We start from the raw sequence: 15,177 nt of genomic DNA on the forward strand, positions 1-15,177 counted from the left end.
TCATCTATTTCTATCAATAAAATGAGGCATTTAGCATTTTAAGTTCTCCAAATTTATTTGATGCTAGGCCCACCTCAGGCACAAAGAGGTCCCTAAAATAGGACACGATTTACATTCTCGCACTATGTGTTTAAATATTGCAATACTTTTTATACTCCTCACTAACTTGGTTACCTTTTTGTTTTTACTTTTGGTTTTAGTATTCCCCTCCCCAAAGGTTAAGTTCATGCACTCTGGCATCATTATCCTATTCCATGAGATCTTGGGGCCCTCCACTTACTCCTCCTCTTAGTCCTGTCAAAAACAAGAACAAAAGCAAGATGGAAGATCTGAACAACGTCAGGAAGGAGAATCCAACTGAACGGGTAGAGGCCACTAATGACCATGGTACTTAGGTTCCTAAGGAGAATGTGTCACAACTGGAATAAAAGTTGTTGAAATTCCAAGAAGAGCTCGATCGGGTTCGGAATCTGGTGAACCTGTCATTTTCCCTCAGCACCCCAGATATCAACTTTCCCAACGCTCAAAACCCTATACCTCCTCAAAATATCCCAAAGCAATAGAATTATCCCGCTCCTCACCATCACACTGTTCCACCAAAGACTCAATGCATCACCTACCATATCTCAAACAACACTCCACTACTCATCCCAGAACCTCAAAATTCCATAAATGACCATTTTCACACCCACACACCAGACCACCATAATACTCCCATCTACGTGGGATATGATTACACTTAGGAGGAATTCAATGACTGGTCGCCACCATGGCACGGTCCTTACTATCCGCTAGAGCAACCAATACCGCATCTGGAGCAGATTTTCCAATAGCCTGACATTGTTTATGGGTCAGACGAAGAAGAAGCATTGGCAGTGGTGAAGAACTTGTTCCTAGAAGACAATGATATGGACTGTTGTGTTATTCTCGAGGAGGATGGGGAGGAAGTCCCTTCCATACATGTGGTGAGCAGAGGTGCATATCTCAATAATTTGACCATCAGGACAACCAGAGCCCGACGAGCCTCGGGGTAGCAAGGCTAAAATGAGCATTATCCATTGTTTTTAATAAATGATTTTCTTTTCACATTTTAATTCCCGCAATAAGATCTTTAATATTCAAAACAGTTATGCAATTTATTAAAGCATTTTGACTTTTCTTATGGTTCAACACTCATTATCGTTTTCTCTCATTACTTTACTTATACAGCATTACTATTACTTATCTTGATGAACCAATGAATGTGACATGCAATGAGACAACACAACAAATGGATATTGATTTAGAGGAAGATGACATACCTGACGAGATTGTCAAAGAAGTTGAGAATTTTGAGAACAAACCTAAGTCCAACCTGGACGAGACCGAAATTGTTAACCTGGGAGATGCAGAAAACATCAAGGAAACACGAATCAGCGTTCACCTATCGCCATCAGAAAATAAAGAATACACAGAATTTCTAAAGGAATGTGAGGACATATTCGCCTGGTCGTATGATGACATGACTGGACTGAGTACATCTATTGTGGCTCACAAACTGCCGACCGATCCAACATGTCCACCGGTAAAGCAAAAGCTCGGAAAGTTCAAGCCTGATATGAGTTTGAAAATCAAGGAAGAGGTCACCAAGTAGTCAAAGCTAAGGTTCTCAGGGTAGTAGAATACCCGACATGGTTAGCCAACATCGTGCCAGTGCCAAAGAAGGACGGGAAGGTTAGGGTCTATGTCGACTACCGGGATCTAAACTGGGCTAGTCCAAAAGATGACTTCCCTTTACCGAATATACACATCCTAATTGACAATTGCGCCAAGCATGATCTGCATCCATTTGTAGATTGCTTTGCTGGTTATCATCAAATCTGGATGGATGAAAAAGATGCTGAGAAAACGGCATTCATTACACCGTGGGGGATGTACTGTTACAAGATCATGTCATTCGGCCTGAAGAATGCAGGGGCCACCTGGGCTATGACTACCATTTTCCATAATATGATACACAAGGAGATAGAGGTATATGTAGATGATGTTATTATCAAGTCCAAGAATGTCACTGATCACATGGAAGATCTGAGGAAGTTCTTCAATAGACTACGGAGGTACAACCTGAAACTAAACCCCGCAAAGTGTGCATTTGGGGTTCCTGCTGGGAAACTGCTTGGGTTTATTGTGAGTTACCGAGGAATAAAACTGGATCCATCAAAAGTCAAAGCCATTCAAGAATTTCCACCACCAAAGAATAAGAAGGATGTGATGAGTTTCTTGGGAAGGCTTAACTACATCAATCGATTCATAGCACAGTCTACAGTTATTTGCGAGCCGATCTTTAAAATGTTGAAGAAGGATGCTGCTACCGAATGGACTGATGACAGCCAAAGGGCCTTCAACAGAATCAAGGAGTACCTATCAACACCACCAGTCTTAGTCCCGCCCGAGCTAGGTAGACCCTTACTACTCTACCTTGCAGTGTTGGATGGAGCTTTCGGTTGCGTTCTGGGGTAGCATGATGAAATAGGGAGGAAGGAGCAGGCCATTTATTACCTCAGTAAGAAGTTCACCCCGTACTAGGCCCGGTATTCTTTATTGGAACGCACCTATTGTGCTTTGACTTGGGTAGCTCAAAAACTGAGGCATTACTTCTGTGCCTATACTACATATCTCATATCAAGGATGGATCCTTTGAAGTACATCTTTTAGAAGCTCATGCCCACTGGCAAGCTAGCCAAGTGACAAATCCTGTTGAGTGAGTTTGACATTGTCTATGTAACTCAGAAAGTGGTCAAGGGACAAGCACTAGCAGACCACCTTGCTGAGAATCCCGTGAATGGAGAATACGAACCCCTGAAGACGTATTTTTCTGACGAAGAGGTATCATTCATAGGAGAAGACATTGCAGAATGCTATGACGGTTGGAGAATGTTTTTCGATGGAGCAGCAAATTTAAAAGAAGTCGACATAGGAGCAGTCCTAGTATCAGAAACCGGTCAGTATTATCCGGTGTCTACCAAACTCAGGTTCCCATGCACCAACAATATGGCCGAGTATGAAGCCTGCATCTTAGGACTCAAAATAGCCATTAACATGAATGTTCAAGAATTGCTCGTGATTGGGGATTCAGACCTACTTATACATCAGGTGTGAGAAGAATGGACTACCAAGAACTCCAAGATACTCCTATATTTGCATCATGTACAGGAATTGAGAAAAAGGTTCACGAAGACGGAGTTCCAACATGTTCCTAGAGTCCAAAATGAGTTTGCCAACGTATTGGATACCCTGTCATCTATGATATAGAATCCAGACAAAAATTTCATCGATCTTATTCCAGTAAAGATCCATGATCAGCCAGCTTATTGTGCTCATGTCAAAGAGGAAGTAGATGGAAAGCCTTGGTTTCATGATATCAAGGAATATTTGGCAAAAGGAGAGTACCCAGAGCTTGCTAATCCTATTCAGAAATGCACACTTCGGAGATTGTCTAACAATTTCTTTCACAGCGGAGGAATCCTGTATAGGAGGACTCCTAATTTGGGACTATTAAGATGTGTCAACCCAAAGGAAGCATCCAAGCTACTAGAGGAAATTCATGATGGGACTTGCAGTCCACATATGAACGGTTTTGTCTTAGAAAGAAAGATATTCCGGGATGGTTACTTTTGGATGACCATGGAAACGGACTGCATCCAATATGTCCGAAAATTCCACTACTGTCAGATACATGCAGACATGATAAAGGTACCTCCAAATAAGCTTAATGTAACAAGCTCCCATGGTCGTTCACCGCCTGGGGGATGGATGTTATTGGACCAATAGAGCCTGCTACTTCCAAAGGACATAGGTTTATCCTAGTAACCATAGACTATTTCACCAAATGGGTCTAAATAGTATCTTACAGAGCAGTGACTATGAAAGTCGTGGCAGACTTTGTCCGTGACTGCATTTTTGTCTATTCGAGATTCCGGAGTCAATCATTACTGATAATGGATCCAACCTCAATAGCGACTTGATGAAAGCTATGTGTGAAATTTTCAAAATCAGACACAAGAATTCCACAGCCTACAGGCTCAAATGAATGGAGATGTAGAAGCCACCAACAAGAATATCAAGAAGATATTGAGGAAAATGATAGAGAAGAATAAGCAGTGGCACGAAAAGTTATCATTTGCTCTATTGGGATATCGCACCACAGTCCGCACATGAACTAGGGCAACCCCCTATATGCTGGTTTATGGTATAGAGGCTGTCATTCCTGCTGAGGTAGAAATTCCTTCCCTAAGGATCATATAAGAAGCTGAGCTCGACGATGCAGAGTGGGTAAAAAGTCGTTATGAGCAACTAGCCCTTATAGATGGGAAAAGAATGAATACAGTTTGCCACGGTCAACTCTATCAGAACAGAATGTCCATAGCCTTCAACAAAAGAGTCAAGCCAAGATAGTTCACACTGGGGCAGCTGGTGTTAAAGAAAATTTTTCCGCATCAAGATGAAGCCAAGGGGAAATTCTCTCCCAAACAGTGTTAAAAGCGACCGCTTCCTTGATTTAAGCGAGAAGCGAAGCAGAGCGATGGGTGGGTCTCTACCCCAACTAAAAATGGCTCAGGTACAGAAAAACAACCGCTTCTCTCTAAAAAATGAGAAGCGGTGAAGCGGTCGGGAGCGGAAGAAGCAATCGCTTCTTGAAATAAAAGGCCCAAACGAGTCTTTTTCAATTAAAAGACCCAAATCGAGTAAGTCTTCTGTTTTAGACACTTCTTCAGCAGCAAACTAGGGTTCTAAACCAGCCTTTTCTTCCTCAAAAAACCAGCGATTTCTTCCTCACATGAAGCAATAATTTGTTCAAGCAAACTAGGGTTCTTCTTATTCTTTTTCAACATTATAACAAGTCAACAACAACTTTCAAGTTTCAACAAGTATGTTTTTATTTTCATTCTTCTTCTTCTTCTTTCTAAACGTCCAAAAAGCGCCGAAATACTGGCGAATTTTTTTCAGAAAAATTCTGCCCTGTTTCTGCCCAAATTCTACCCAGATTCTGCCTAATTTCTACCAAATTATATATTTTTAATTCTTAGTTCTTATTGCTTTCTTATGTGTTATGTAGTTGATATTTTAATGCAGCCAAAAGAAGATAGGAAAGACCCGGCTTGGGCTTACTCGGCAAGAGTTAGCGAGACCAGCAAGATGTCCATTAGATGTCTTTTCTGTGATAAGATTACAAATGGAGGAATCTATCGTCAAAAATCACATCTAATCGGTGGTGATCCAAATGTCGCATCTTGTCCTAAAGTTTCGGGGCATGTTAAGGAAGAATTGAAAGCATACCTTTAAAAAAAGAAAGAGTTAAAGACTCAAATGATGCATGAACAAGAACTTTATAATCTTGATGATGATGATGAAACAGAAGAAGGTGACGATGCTTCGTCATTTCCACCAAAATCACAAAAGCGGGGAAGGATGCTTCCACCATGTCTTCTAGTTGTGGATCTACTGGCAAGACCAATGGTCCTATGGATTGTTACTTCCCGCAAAAATCTAGAGATAAGGAAGGAAAAAGTGGTAATCCTCAAGTTGATGCAAAAGCGATTTTGAGGGACCGTGCAGTTACCTGCTTTGCCCGGTGGATGTATGATGCAGGTCTTCCTTTTAATTGTGTTAATTATACTGACATTTTTGCTGCTTTTATTGAGGCCGTAGGCCAATATGGCCCAGGAATGAAGCCTCCAACTTATTATGAAGTTAGTGGGCCATATCTGAAAAAAGAGGTGGTAGAGGTGAACAAAATCGTGGAGGAGCACAAAGTAGAATGGAATAAGTTTGGTTGTTCCATTATGATGGATAAGTGGATAGTGAGAAATGGAAAAATGATCATCAATATCTTGGTGAATTCTCTTAAGGGAAGCCTGTTTCTTGAGTCTGTTTATGCAAGCAACTCTTCGACTGATTCAACCAAAATGTACTCCTTGTTAAAGAGTACAATAGACTCTATTGGAGCAGAAAATGTTGTTCAAGTTGTCACGGACAACGCCAGTGAAAATGTTAAAGCTGGTGAGATGGTGTCTTCTTGCTACCGGCATATCTATTGGACTCTGTGTGCAGCACATTCTGTTAATTTGATCTTCGGTGATATTTTCAAGGAAAAACCCTTCAGTACTATCTTTAATTAGGTAATTAGAGTGCATTCCTATATTGTTCAAAGGCCTTTGTTATTGAACATGATGAAGAGATTCACTAAACAAAGAAGCTTTGTGAAACCTACAAAGACAAGATTTGCTACTGCTTTCTTGACTTTGGCTAGGATGTATGAGCAAAAAAATAATTTGAAGAAGTTGTTTGTTTCAGATGAGTACACTAGCAATACCTATGGAAGGGAAGCTCGAGGGAGAGAATCTGCAGATATTATACTTTCTCCTTCATTCTGGAACAAAGTGGTTCATACATTGAAGATTGGTGGTCCTTTAGTTAAAGTGCTTCATTTGGTGGATGGGGAGCAAAGGCCACCAATGGGTTACTCGTACGAAGCAATTGATAGGGCAAAAGAGGTTATTCAAGCCTCTTTTAGTGATCAAAGAAAATACAAAAGAGTCTTTGAGATCATAGATAAAATGTGAGATGGTAAGCTTCATAGCCCTTTGCATGCAGCTGGACTTGTTTTGAACCCGGAACTATTTTATGACAATGAAGAGAGGATTCTAGGAGATGAACCTTTGTGGAATGGATACTATGAATGCATTGAGAAATTGATACCTGAAAAATCCGTGCAAGATAAATCCATAGAGCAATTTAGTATTTATAGGAATGTTGAGCAACTTTTTGGAAAAAACATGGCCATTAGACAAAGAAAGACGAAGTCACCAGGTGAGCGAGTGCTTATATGTTGTTTTATAGTTAATAAGTTATTTCTTTATTAATATTATGTTTTGAAAATTTGTTCTACTTCTACAGTTGAATGGTGGAAGCAATATGGTCATTCCACTCCAGATTTACAAAAGTTTGCCATCAAGGTTCTAAGTCTAACATGTAGCTCATCCGGGTGTGAAAGGAATTGAAGCGTGTTTGAGCATGTAAGAACTAATAAGAATGATTTAGTATATTGAGATAATTAAATTATATCTTAATTGTCCTAATCTTACTAATTACTTATTATTTGCAGATTCATACCAAAAAAAGGAACAAACTAACCTTGAAGCCTCTCAATGATCTAGTCTTCATTAAGTACAATAGAACATTGAGGCGTCGTTACAACGCTCGCAATGTAATTGATCCAATTAGTTTGGACAACATCGACGATGCTAATGAATGGCTAACTGGAGTCCCAGAAGATCATACAGATGAAGAAATATTTGAGGATACTTTTGATATCACTTGGGGTGATGTTGCGGAGGCGTGTGGAACTGGAGAGAGGATTTATGGTTTGAGGGGGAGTACCTCAACTTCAAGTTCACAAAGGAAGGGAAAACAGGCAGCTACTTTGTTCCTAGCTGATGAAGAAGATGAAGTTTAAGAAGATGACGAGCAATATAATAATGATAGTGGAATACAAGAATTTGACAATCTTGTAGAAGAATAGGATGCTCATTTTGTGCTTTAATTGATGCTACTCTTGACAATCTTGTAGAAGAATAGGATGCTCATTTTGTGCTTTATTGATGCTACTCTTTAGTTTTTTAATTCAAGTATTGAACATTTGCTTACAATTACATGTGTTGTCTATGTCGTGTTTATTTTAATTTTTTTTTTAAATTCCGCTTCACTTCAAAAAAGCGGGCACTTCGCTTCTCGCTTATCGCTTTTCGTGAAATGGGGGTTGTCGCTTTTCCTTGCTTCACGTTAGTTTTAACACTACTCCCAACTAGCAGGGTCCATACATGGTTCACCGGGTTCTGACAAGAGGAGCCCTCATACTTGCAGAAATGGATGGAGAAGTCTGGCCAAAGCCGATTAATTCAGATACAGTCAAGCGTTACTATGTGTAATCTTTATGCTTTCCTTATATGATGTAAATTGAACTACGCCTGACCTAATTCCCTTTTAAGAGGGGATACGTAGGCAGCCCTATGGGTTCGGTCACAATTCAATAAAAATTTCATTTCCCCTGCAATTGGAAACTGGGGCAGAATTTGGAGGAGGACCCTCAAAATTCTGAAGTAATTTCAACCGATCGTAGCACGAGAAACAATCAGAAGCATCAACCCATTAAACTGGGGCAGAATTTTGAGAAGGACCCTCAAAATTCCGTAGCAAGAAAGGTTGCAATGTCCCGAACCACGTCACAGTCGTCGGTTCATCTAAAAGCTATTTTTAATTATACACTTATGTCATACTTTTACAAAATCATGCATGTTTATTATCGAAACTGCTTTGTTTAGCAATGCTACCTCAATGGTACAGACAGTATCACCAGATCAAAACCAAGCAAGTCAAGCAAAGCCAGCGGGGATACGAACTAACCTTCCCCCTTACAAAACTCACGATTTTTTCTTTGGATGCAGGCACTAGGATTGCGAAATCATCAAACTTACTATACACCCATGGGACAAACAGAACCGTTGCACTTACCAATATTTGCTATCCGCACACACCAGTGATTTTCCATCCAACATGATGCTCTCAGTAATCACAATATCATAATCCGCTATCAGCTAAGAAAACTCTACTATCATTCGTTATTTCATTTTGCATAAGGCTACTATTTTGCCTTTCGAGACTAAACGTTGTCTCCATCTACATCTTCATTGCATAAGGCTACCATTCTGCCTTCTGAGACTAAACATTGTCTCCATCTGCATCTGCATTGCATAAGGCTACTATTCTGCCTTCCGAGACTAAACGTTGTCTCCATCTACATCTGCATTGCACAAGGCTACCATTATGCCTTCCGAGACTAAACGATGTCTCCATCTGCATTTGCATTTCTGCATAAGGCTACCATTTTTCCTTCCAATCTGCATAAGCCTACCTTTCTTCCTTTCGAGACTAAATGTTGTCTCCATCGGCATCCTGCATAAGGCTAACATTCTGCCTTCCGAGGTTAAGCTCTACCTCTCTCTGCATTTGCATTTTGCATAAGGCTATCATTTTGCCTTCCGAGGCTAAGCTCTGCCTCCCGTTTTCTTTGAAACTACACACTATTTATTTTGCTTTTCTTACGGGCTAAGCTTTGCCCTTCAATTCGCCAAACTAAGCTCTGTCTTGTCTGTATCATGCTACTGCATCCTTCATGGGCTGAAATATCACCAACTCATCCTAAGGCGTCATCATTCGGAGGCACCATCTTCATAGCCCGAGAACACCATGTCATGGCTTGAGGATCCCTTTAAATCTTTTGCATATCATTGTTCAAAGGCATCATGGTTCGGAGGCATCATCCTCATAGCCCGAGAGCATCATTTCATGGCCTGCGAATCCTTTATCATACGCTTCATGGACCAGGACGTCATGGTCTAAGGACGTCATCCTAACCGTCCCAAGACAACATTCATGGTCCGACGGGAATTTGCATCATGTTTAAATTTATGCACAGTATACGCTTGTATTGTTTCATTGTAGGTAAACCGGCAAGCAACGACCATCCCAGCAGGAGCGATCCCGCTCCAATCCCCGTAACCATATCCAACCTAACCATTCCCACAAGTCGTCCACTCACCCCACCCAAGATATTGCGCCCGTTCTTGAAAAGTCTCCACCGGCATACTCCGCCGACGGATCCTGAACTACATACGGCCTGAATTTTGTAAAACCAGGGTATGTAGCAACTCAGAAGCCAGGGAGCAGCCTAAAAATTTTCTTCAAACCGTTTCCCTCAGCCAAAATTGGCCATTATATCTTTACCCGACAACTCTTTCATCCTTCTCGGGTAAAGAGGGGCAGTTGTTGATACCCAATTTTTCCATATATATTTTCCAATATGCAAAATACTTTCAAATAGCATATATATGTGTATATAAGCATGTCTAAATATTTTATTATTTTTCCATAATTTTCAAAGGTTTAAATTGATTTATTGTCCCCTTTTATCCATATAATCCCAATAATTATGTCCAAATTATTATTTCTGATGATTCATTTATTGGATCTTTATATTTATGCCAAAATATGTATAAGGTAATTTTTATATATTTTTATAATTTTATTTAGTATTTTTTAAAGCTAATTGTATATAATTGCAATATTAGCCTTTTTAAGATTTAATTATGTTTTATATTCATAAAATTAAGTCCTATATTTTTAATTGTTATGTATGTGATATAAATCATTTCAGTGCTTTCAATTTATTTTAAGAAATTTATTTACTATTTTTATAATTTAAAAATGGGAAAATTGGCTATTTAAATAACAGCCCATTTGTATTTAATTTTTAGCCTTAATTCAACCCCAAATCAAACCCAATTTCCCCGGCCCAATTTCAATTAAACCCGACCCCAAACCCGGATTCCCCACCTACCTTTTAATCTAGGTCGTTGATCATTCAGATCAACGGCCACCATTCACCCTTCCATAATTAAACCCAAATGACCCCTTACCCTAACTCACTTCTCACCACCCGCCGCCCTTGAATCCCTTTCCTCTCAATTCTCTCTACAGCCTCACATGAACCCTAACCGCCGCCACCCAATTTCACCCTAATCCACCTCAATCCCCACCTAATCCATTGTTTCCCAAGCCCGTTCGAGATGTATACCAGCCTCCTACACCCTCTGGTGGCCCGTTTGTGTGATTTCATGGACAGATCTTGAAGAGATCTGGTCCAGTCCTTGCTCAACTTATGTTTATGGCCTTTCTCCGGCCATCCATGTCCTTTCAAGTCAGATCCTTGACTTTTCCGGCTAGATCGATAACTTTTCAAAGTCTTCCTCACTTTTCCGGGTTCTCTGAAACCCTAACCTTTAATATCTTTCAATTTTCTTTAGATCTATCTTAGATATGTGCATATTATGAACTTCTTAAGTGTTTTCTCGAAGGTTCTTCGATTTTCTTGCAAAATGACTCTTCATTTACAACGATTAGGGTTTTCTCTTAAATTTTTAAAGATTTCTTCTCTAATTTTAATGTTGTTTATGATTTTACTATGTTCAAACAACTTGTTTATGCTTTGCTTCTACTTGACTTAGCATGTTGGAAACCCTAGGTCTTTTTCGGTCTTATCTGGTTTCTGAAACTGTCCTGTTTGTTTGAGTGTATACTTATTCGATTAAGTTCTTTGTCCATGTTTGACTTATTTGATTCCGAATTTTTACCATCTTTTAAACTCGACTATTGTTGAAAACCCTAGGTCTTTTGGTCTTATTCGAGTTCTGAAATTGTTTGTTTGAGTATATGCTTGTTCGATTAAATTCTTTGTTTCTGACTCTCTTTTCTTTGTGTGACTTATCTGATTCTGAGTTCTTATCTTCTCTTAAACTCAACTATTGTTGAAACCCTAATTTCTGAAAAAGTTTTCCTCACTTGTTACTGTGAGACCTTTACTTGTTTTTGACTCTCTTCTTCACTTTGGCTCGACGTGTGAGCCCTGACTATTCGATCTTGTCGACTACTGGATCCTAGCTTATTCCTGCTACTACTGTATGTTTGTGTTGTTTCTTTTGCCAATGTGTTTGGCCTTGCATGTTTGATACCTCTGTTCATTCTATATATATGTTGAAGTGCAAAATCATGTTTCTTTCTTAATTGATCCCAATTTCCTCAAATGTTGCGACTGATTGCAAAAGTTTTCTTATGAACCCTAATTTTTTACTCATTTTTCTAAAATTAATTGACTCATTTCCTTTACTGTGATGTTTTACCATGAATCCTTTCCCAAAATTAAGCATATTTTTGTACTTAGACTCAATCATTTACTTTATACTTTTAATGCCCCCTTATATGGCAATAATCAATCTGTCCCAAACTGATTTCTTTCCTTAATTAACCATGTTAGTATCCGTTAAGCAGTGATTCCTTAATTAAAGGCAATCATTTGTGTTAATTGATTCTGATTGTGATTATTTCCATGTTTGTATCAAGACTTTACTTATTACCTTATTCTTCACTCGTTTTCAAAATTATAAATACCACACCCCCTCTTCCTTCAAAGAAAATAACCAATTTGAGTTCAGAACACACACTTACACCCAAAAACTCTCTCCTTCTTAAGTACTACTTGTGTTATTGCTTTGTCTAGCCGGCTGAAAGCCAAGGCTAGACTGTGGAATCTTGCTTGCTTTACCTTTCTGCACTTTGCTTCTCTACTGGTATGTCCCAATTAATTTTTAAGCCCCAACTACAACATACTTCTTTAGTTGCTTCAGTTTCTTTCACTCTTGCATTCTTCTACTCATGTTTCTGCAGTCAAGTTATATTATTAGCATGTTGTAATATGTTCCCTTTTCCCTTAGATTAATGATTCCCCTATGTGTGTTTTAAAGCATACCTTGTCTTATGAACCCCAAACCCCCATATCCCCTCTATGTATTTGTGTTCCTTTGACTGGTTTGTGACCATGCCAGCATCAGCTATTGCTATGCATGACCAAACCAGACCCCTGCTGGGTTCATGTGCTTGCAGGCAAATGTATCCCCAAAATCCCTTGACCCCTTTGTATGACTACTGATTCTGCGTAGTTTTGAGTTTGTCCTACTACAATTGCTTTCCATCACCTCTGTTACTAATTGCGTTTTAAAAAAAATGGACTATCAGTCCAGCTTTTAAAAAAACAAATCTCTTTCAACAAATGTTTTGCACTTCCACTATATTCTTAAAATCTAGGTTTTGCCCCTCTTGTGTGAGCCTTGCCTTGGGACCCTTGAGCTCCCTATGCACTTGGACACATAAGGGTTGGCCCTTCCACACTGCATTCATTCTATTTGGTTATGTAAATCTGGGTGTGAGCACTGCTCGGATCCCTTGAGGTCCTTAGGGAACTCTGACATACCCAGGTATGAGAAAAGGCTTTGAAATTCTGGCATTGGAGTGGTTCATTACATAACTCAGAGAGGAAGTCAAGATCAGGCTTCCTTTGGTTGTAATTTCTTATTTCTGCACTTCTTTTGCAATTCAATTATTGGGTCTGTAATAATTTGTAAACAATTATGGGGTGATTAGTGAAAAGGGGTGGGTAGTTGTATCTTGTGCGTAAATTGGGTAGACAACATGCCTATAGGGTCTATTTTGATTCCAAATATAGTCTGTTAGATAACATACCTATAGGATCTACTTTGGTTTAAAATAAATTTTGCATGCTTTATGTTTCACAATTAGAAACCATGTCTATATGGTCTAAATGGCTATAACAGTAGAGATCATGCCTATAGGGTTAAAAATCCACTTTATAATTAGATATTATGCCTATAGGATGTAAAGTAATTGAAGTCCAATTTTTCATTACAGCATGTATCCAGATTCGTTTCCCTTAGAGATCATGCCTATAAGTCCAAAGTTAGCTCTTAATACTTAGATACCATGGCTATATGATTTAAAATCAGCTGTAATAGAAATCATGCCTATAAGGTCTAAAACCAGTTTAGTTAAAAATTAGTTTGACTCGTGCCTATCTGAATCAGATTAAATAACATACTCTTTTCGTGTTAATCAATATCATTAGAAAGCATGCCTATAGGATCCAGATCGCCTGTTTAAAATTAACCACTGCTCTACTGCATTCTTAATCAATATAGATATCATGATCATAGGACATCACTATTACGCCTAGGCAAGCCTTAGGTAACTATTTAAATAACACTGGAATCGCCTTTGTTAAATTACCAACCGCTACAACCAGCAGGCAGGCCTGATTCGGACCTCTTTTCTGAGTTATACAATGAATTTGGTTCTGACTCAAACTCTACTTTAGGATTTTAAAAATTCAGACCTTAACTGTGTTTAAGTCATGCTATTTATATGAATTATTTGTGGAGGTATATATGAGCCCTCTAATTCTTTATATGTTCCCCTCAAAATGCAGTCCTACGTGTTTTGTATGTCGCCTTAGCTTTTTTTTACCTTTAAACCTAAGAGTCAGCCTAAAACCCTCCCTCTTATAGGAATAGTAGTCCTAAATTCCTCCGGGACTGATAGGAATGGGACGGGTAATAGCATGCAATAGAGGTCGAGACCAATCCGCGCTTTAATACCTTAACGGGATGGAAGGGTAGATATGGATATGGTGATCGGTGCGCTAATACCACGTGTATCCCCTCTTCAGAGGAGTGTCATACCGGGTATTTCATTGACGTGATCCATATTACAAACAAACCTAGGACCCCCTTTATTTTTACAAGCATATTTAGCTTATAACTCTTTCAAACATTGCCTTTCAATAATTGTTCTCAAACACTTGTGTGTTTAACTTAATTCCCCTATTACTTGAGCCTTTTATTTGATTACTTGATAATTGCAAAAATTCACAAAAAACTGTCTTGTCGGGAACCACACTAGTGGATCCTGAGGGGTGCCTCCCCTTAGGATAATTTCAAGCCCTTACCCAATCTCTGGTTATCAAACATAGTTGTAAATGAACTCTGTGGGTGTCCTAATGCGCCTTAAATTATTAGGTGGAGACTCTTTAAATACCCAATTTCCAAAAAAAAAGAGTCATTACACCCCATGAATGTCGAAACCCGGAAACTCCTCTCCGACTGGAAGGGGGAAAAGGGGCATGACAGTCGACCTCGACTGGCCATGGCGGTCGATGCTTCGAATTCAAATCTCTCGGAAGGAGAAAATTAAATTGAAGTGCCTATAAAGGCAAATGAAGTTGAAATGGTTGAGTCCCACGTGGCCAACCATCTCGGCAAAAGTTTGAAAAGCCAAGGTACCCAAATAATTTGAAATTAAAGTTGAAAGAAAGAAGCCAGAAATGAAATGCCACAAAGGAAAAATAAAATTGGAAAAGGTTAAGTCCCACGCGACTAGCCGTTGCGACAAAGTTTGAGGAGCCAAAAGTCCCCCAATGCTTCGAAATTTAAAAAAAAAGAAAAAAAAGAGGAAAAAAAAGGAAGTCAAAAGGGAAAGGCCTACGAATGCAAAATAAAGTCGATAAGGTTGAGTTCCACCGATCAACCACCATGGCAAAATCTGAAAAAACTAGAGGTTCTCTAGGGACTGAAATGAAATCGGTCCTCAGGGAACAAGCAGTTGCAGTTGAGATCTTCATCAAAGAAGACGGGCCAAGATAAAGTGATTGAAACAATCAAGGCCACAAAACCAACC

At 39.2% G+C, this 15,177-nt stretch overlaps 1 protein-coding gene across 1 annotated transcript; it reads left to right on the forward strand.

The window, feature by feature from the left end:
• Nucleotides 1-5,459: 5,459 nt before the first annotated feature.
• Nucleotides 5,460-6,602, forward strand: LOC142181809 (uncharacterized). The gene is made up of 2 exons (XM_075255365.1): nt 5,460-6,047; nt 6,159-6,602. The coding sequence occupies exons 1-2, from the start codon at nt 5,460-5,462 to the stop codon at nt 6,600-6,602; spliced, it is 1,032 nt and encodes a 343-aa protein (XP_075111466.1).
• The last annotated feature ends 8,575 nt before the right edge of the window (nt 6,603-15,177 follow it).

Source organism: Nicotiana tabacum, chromosome 6 (genome assembly GCF_000715075.1).
Source record: "Nicotiana tabacum cultivar K326 chromosome 6, ASM71507v2, whole genome shotgun sequence".
NCBI lineage: Eukaryota > Viridiplantae > Streptophyta > Magnoliopsida > Solanales > Solanaceae > Nicotiana > Nicotiana tabacum.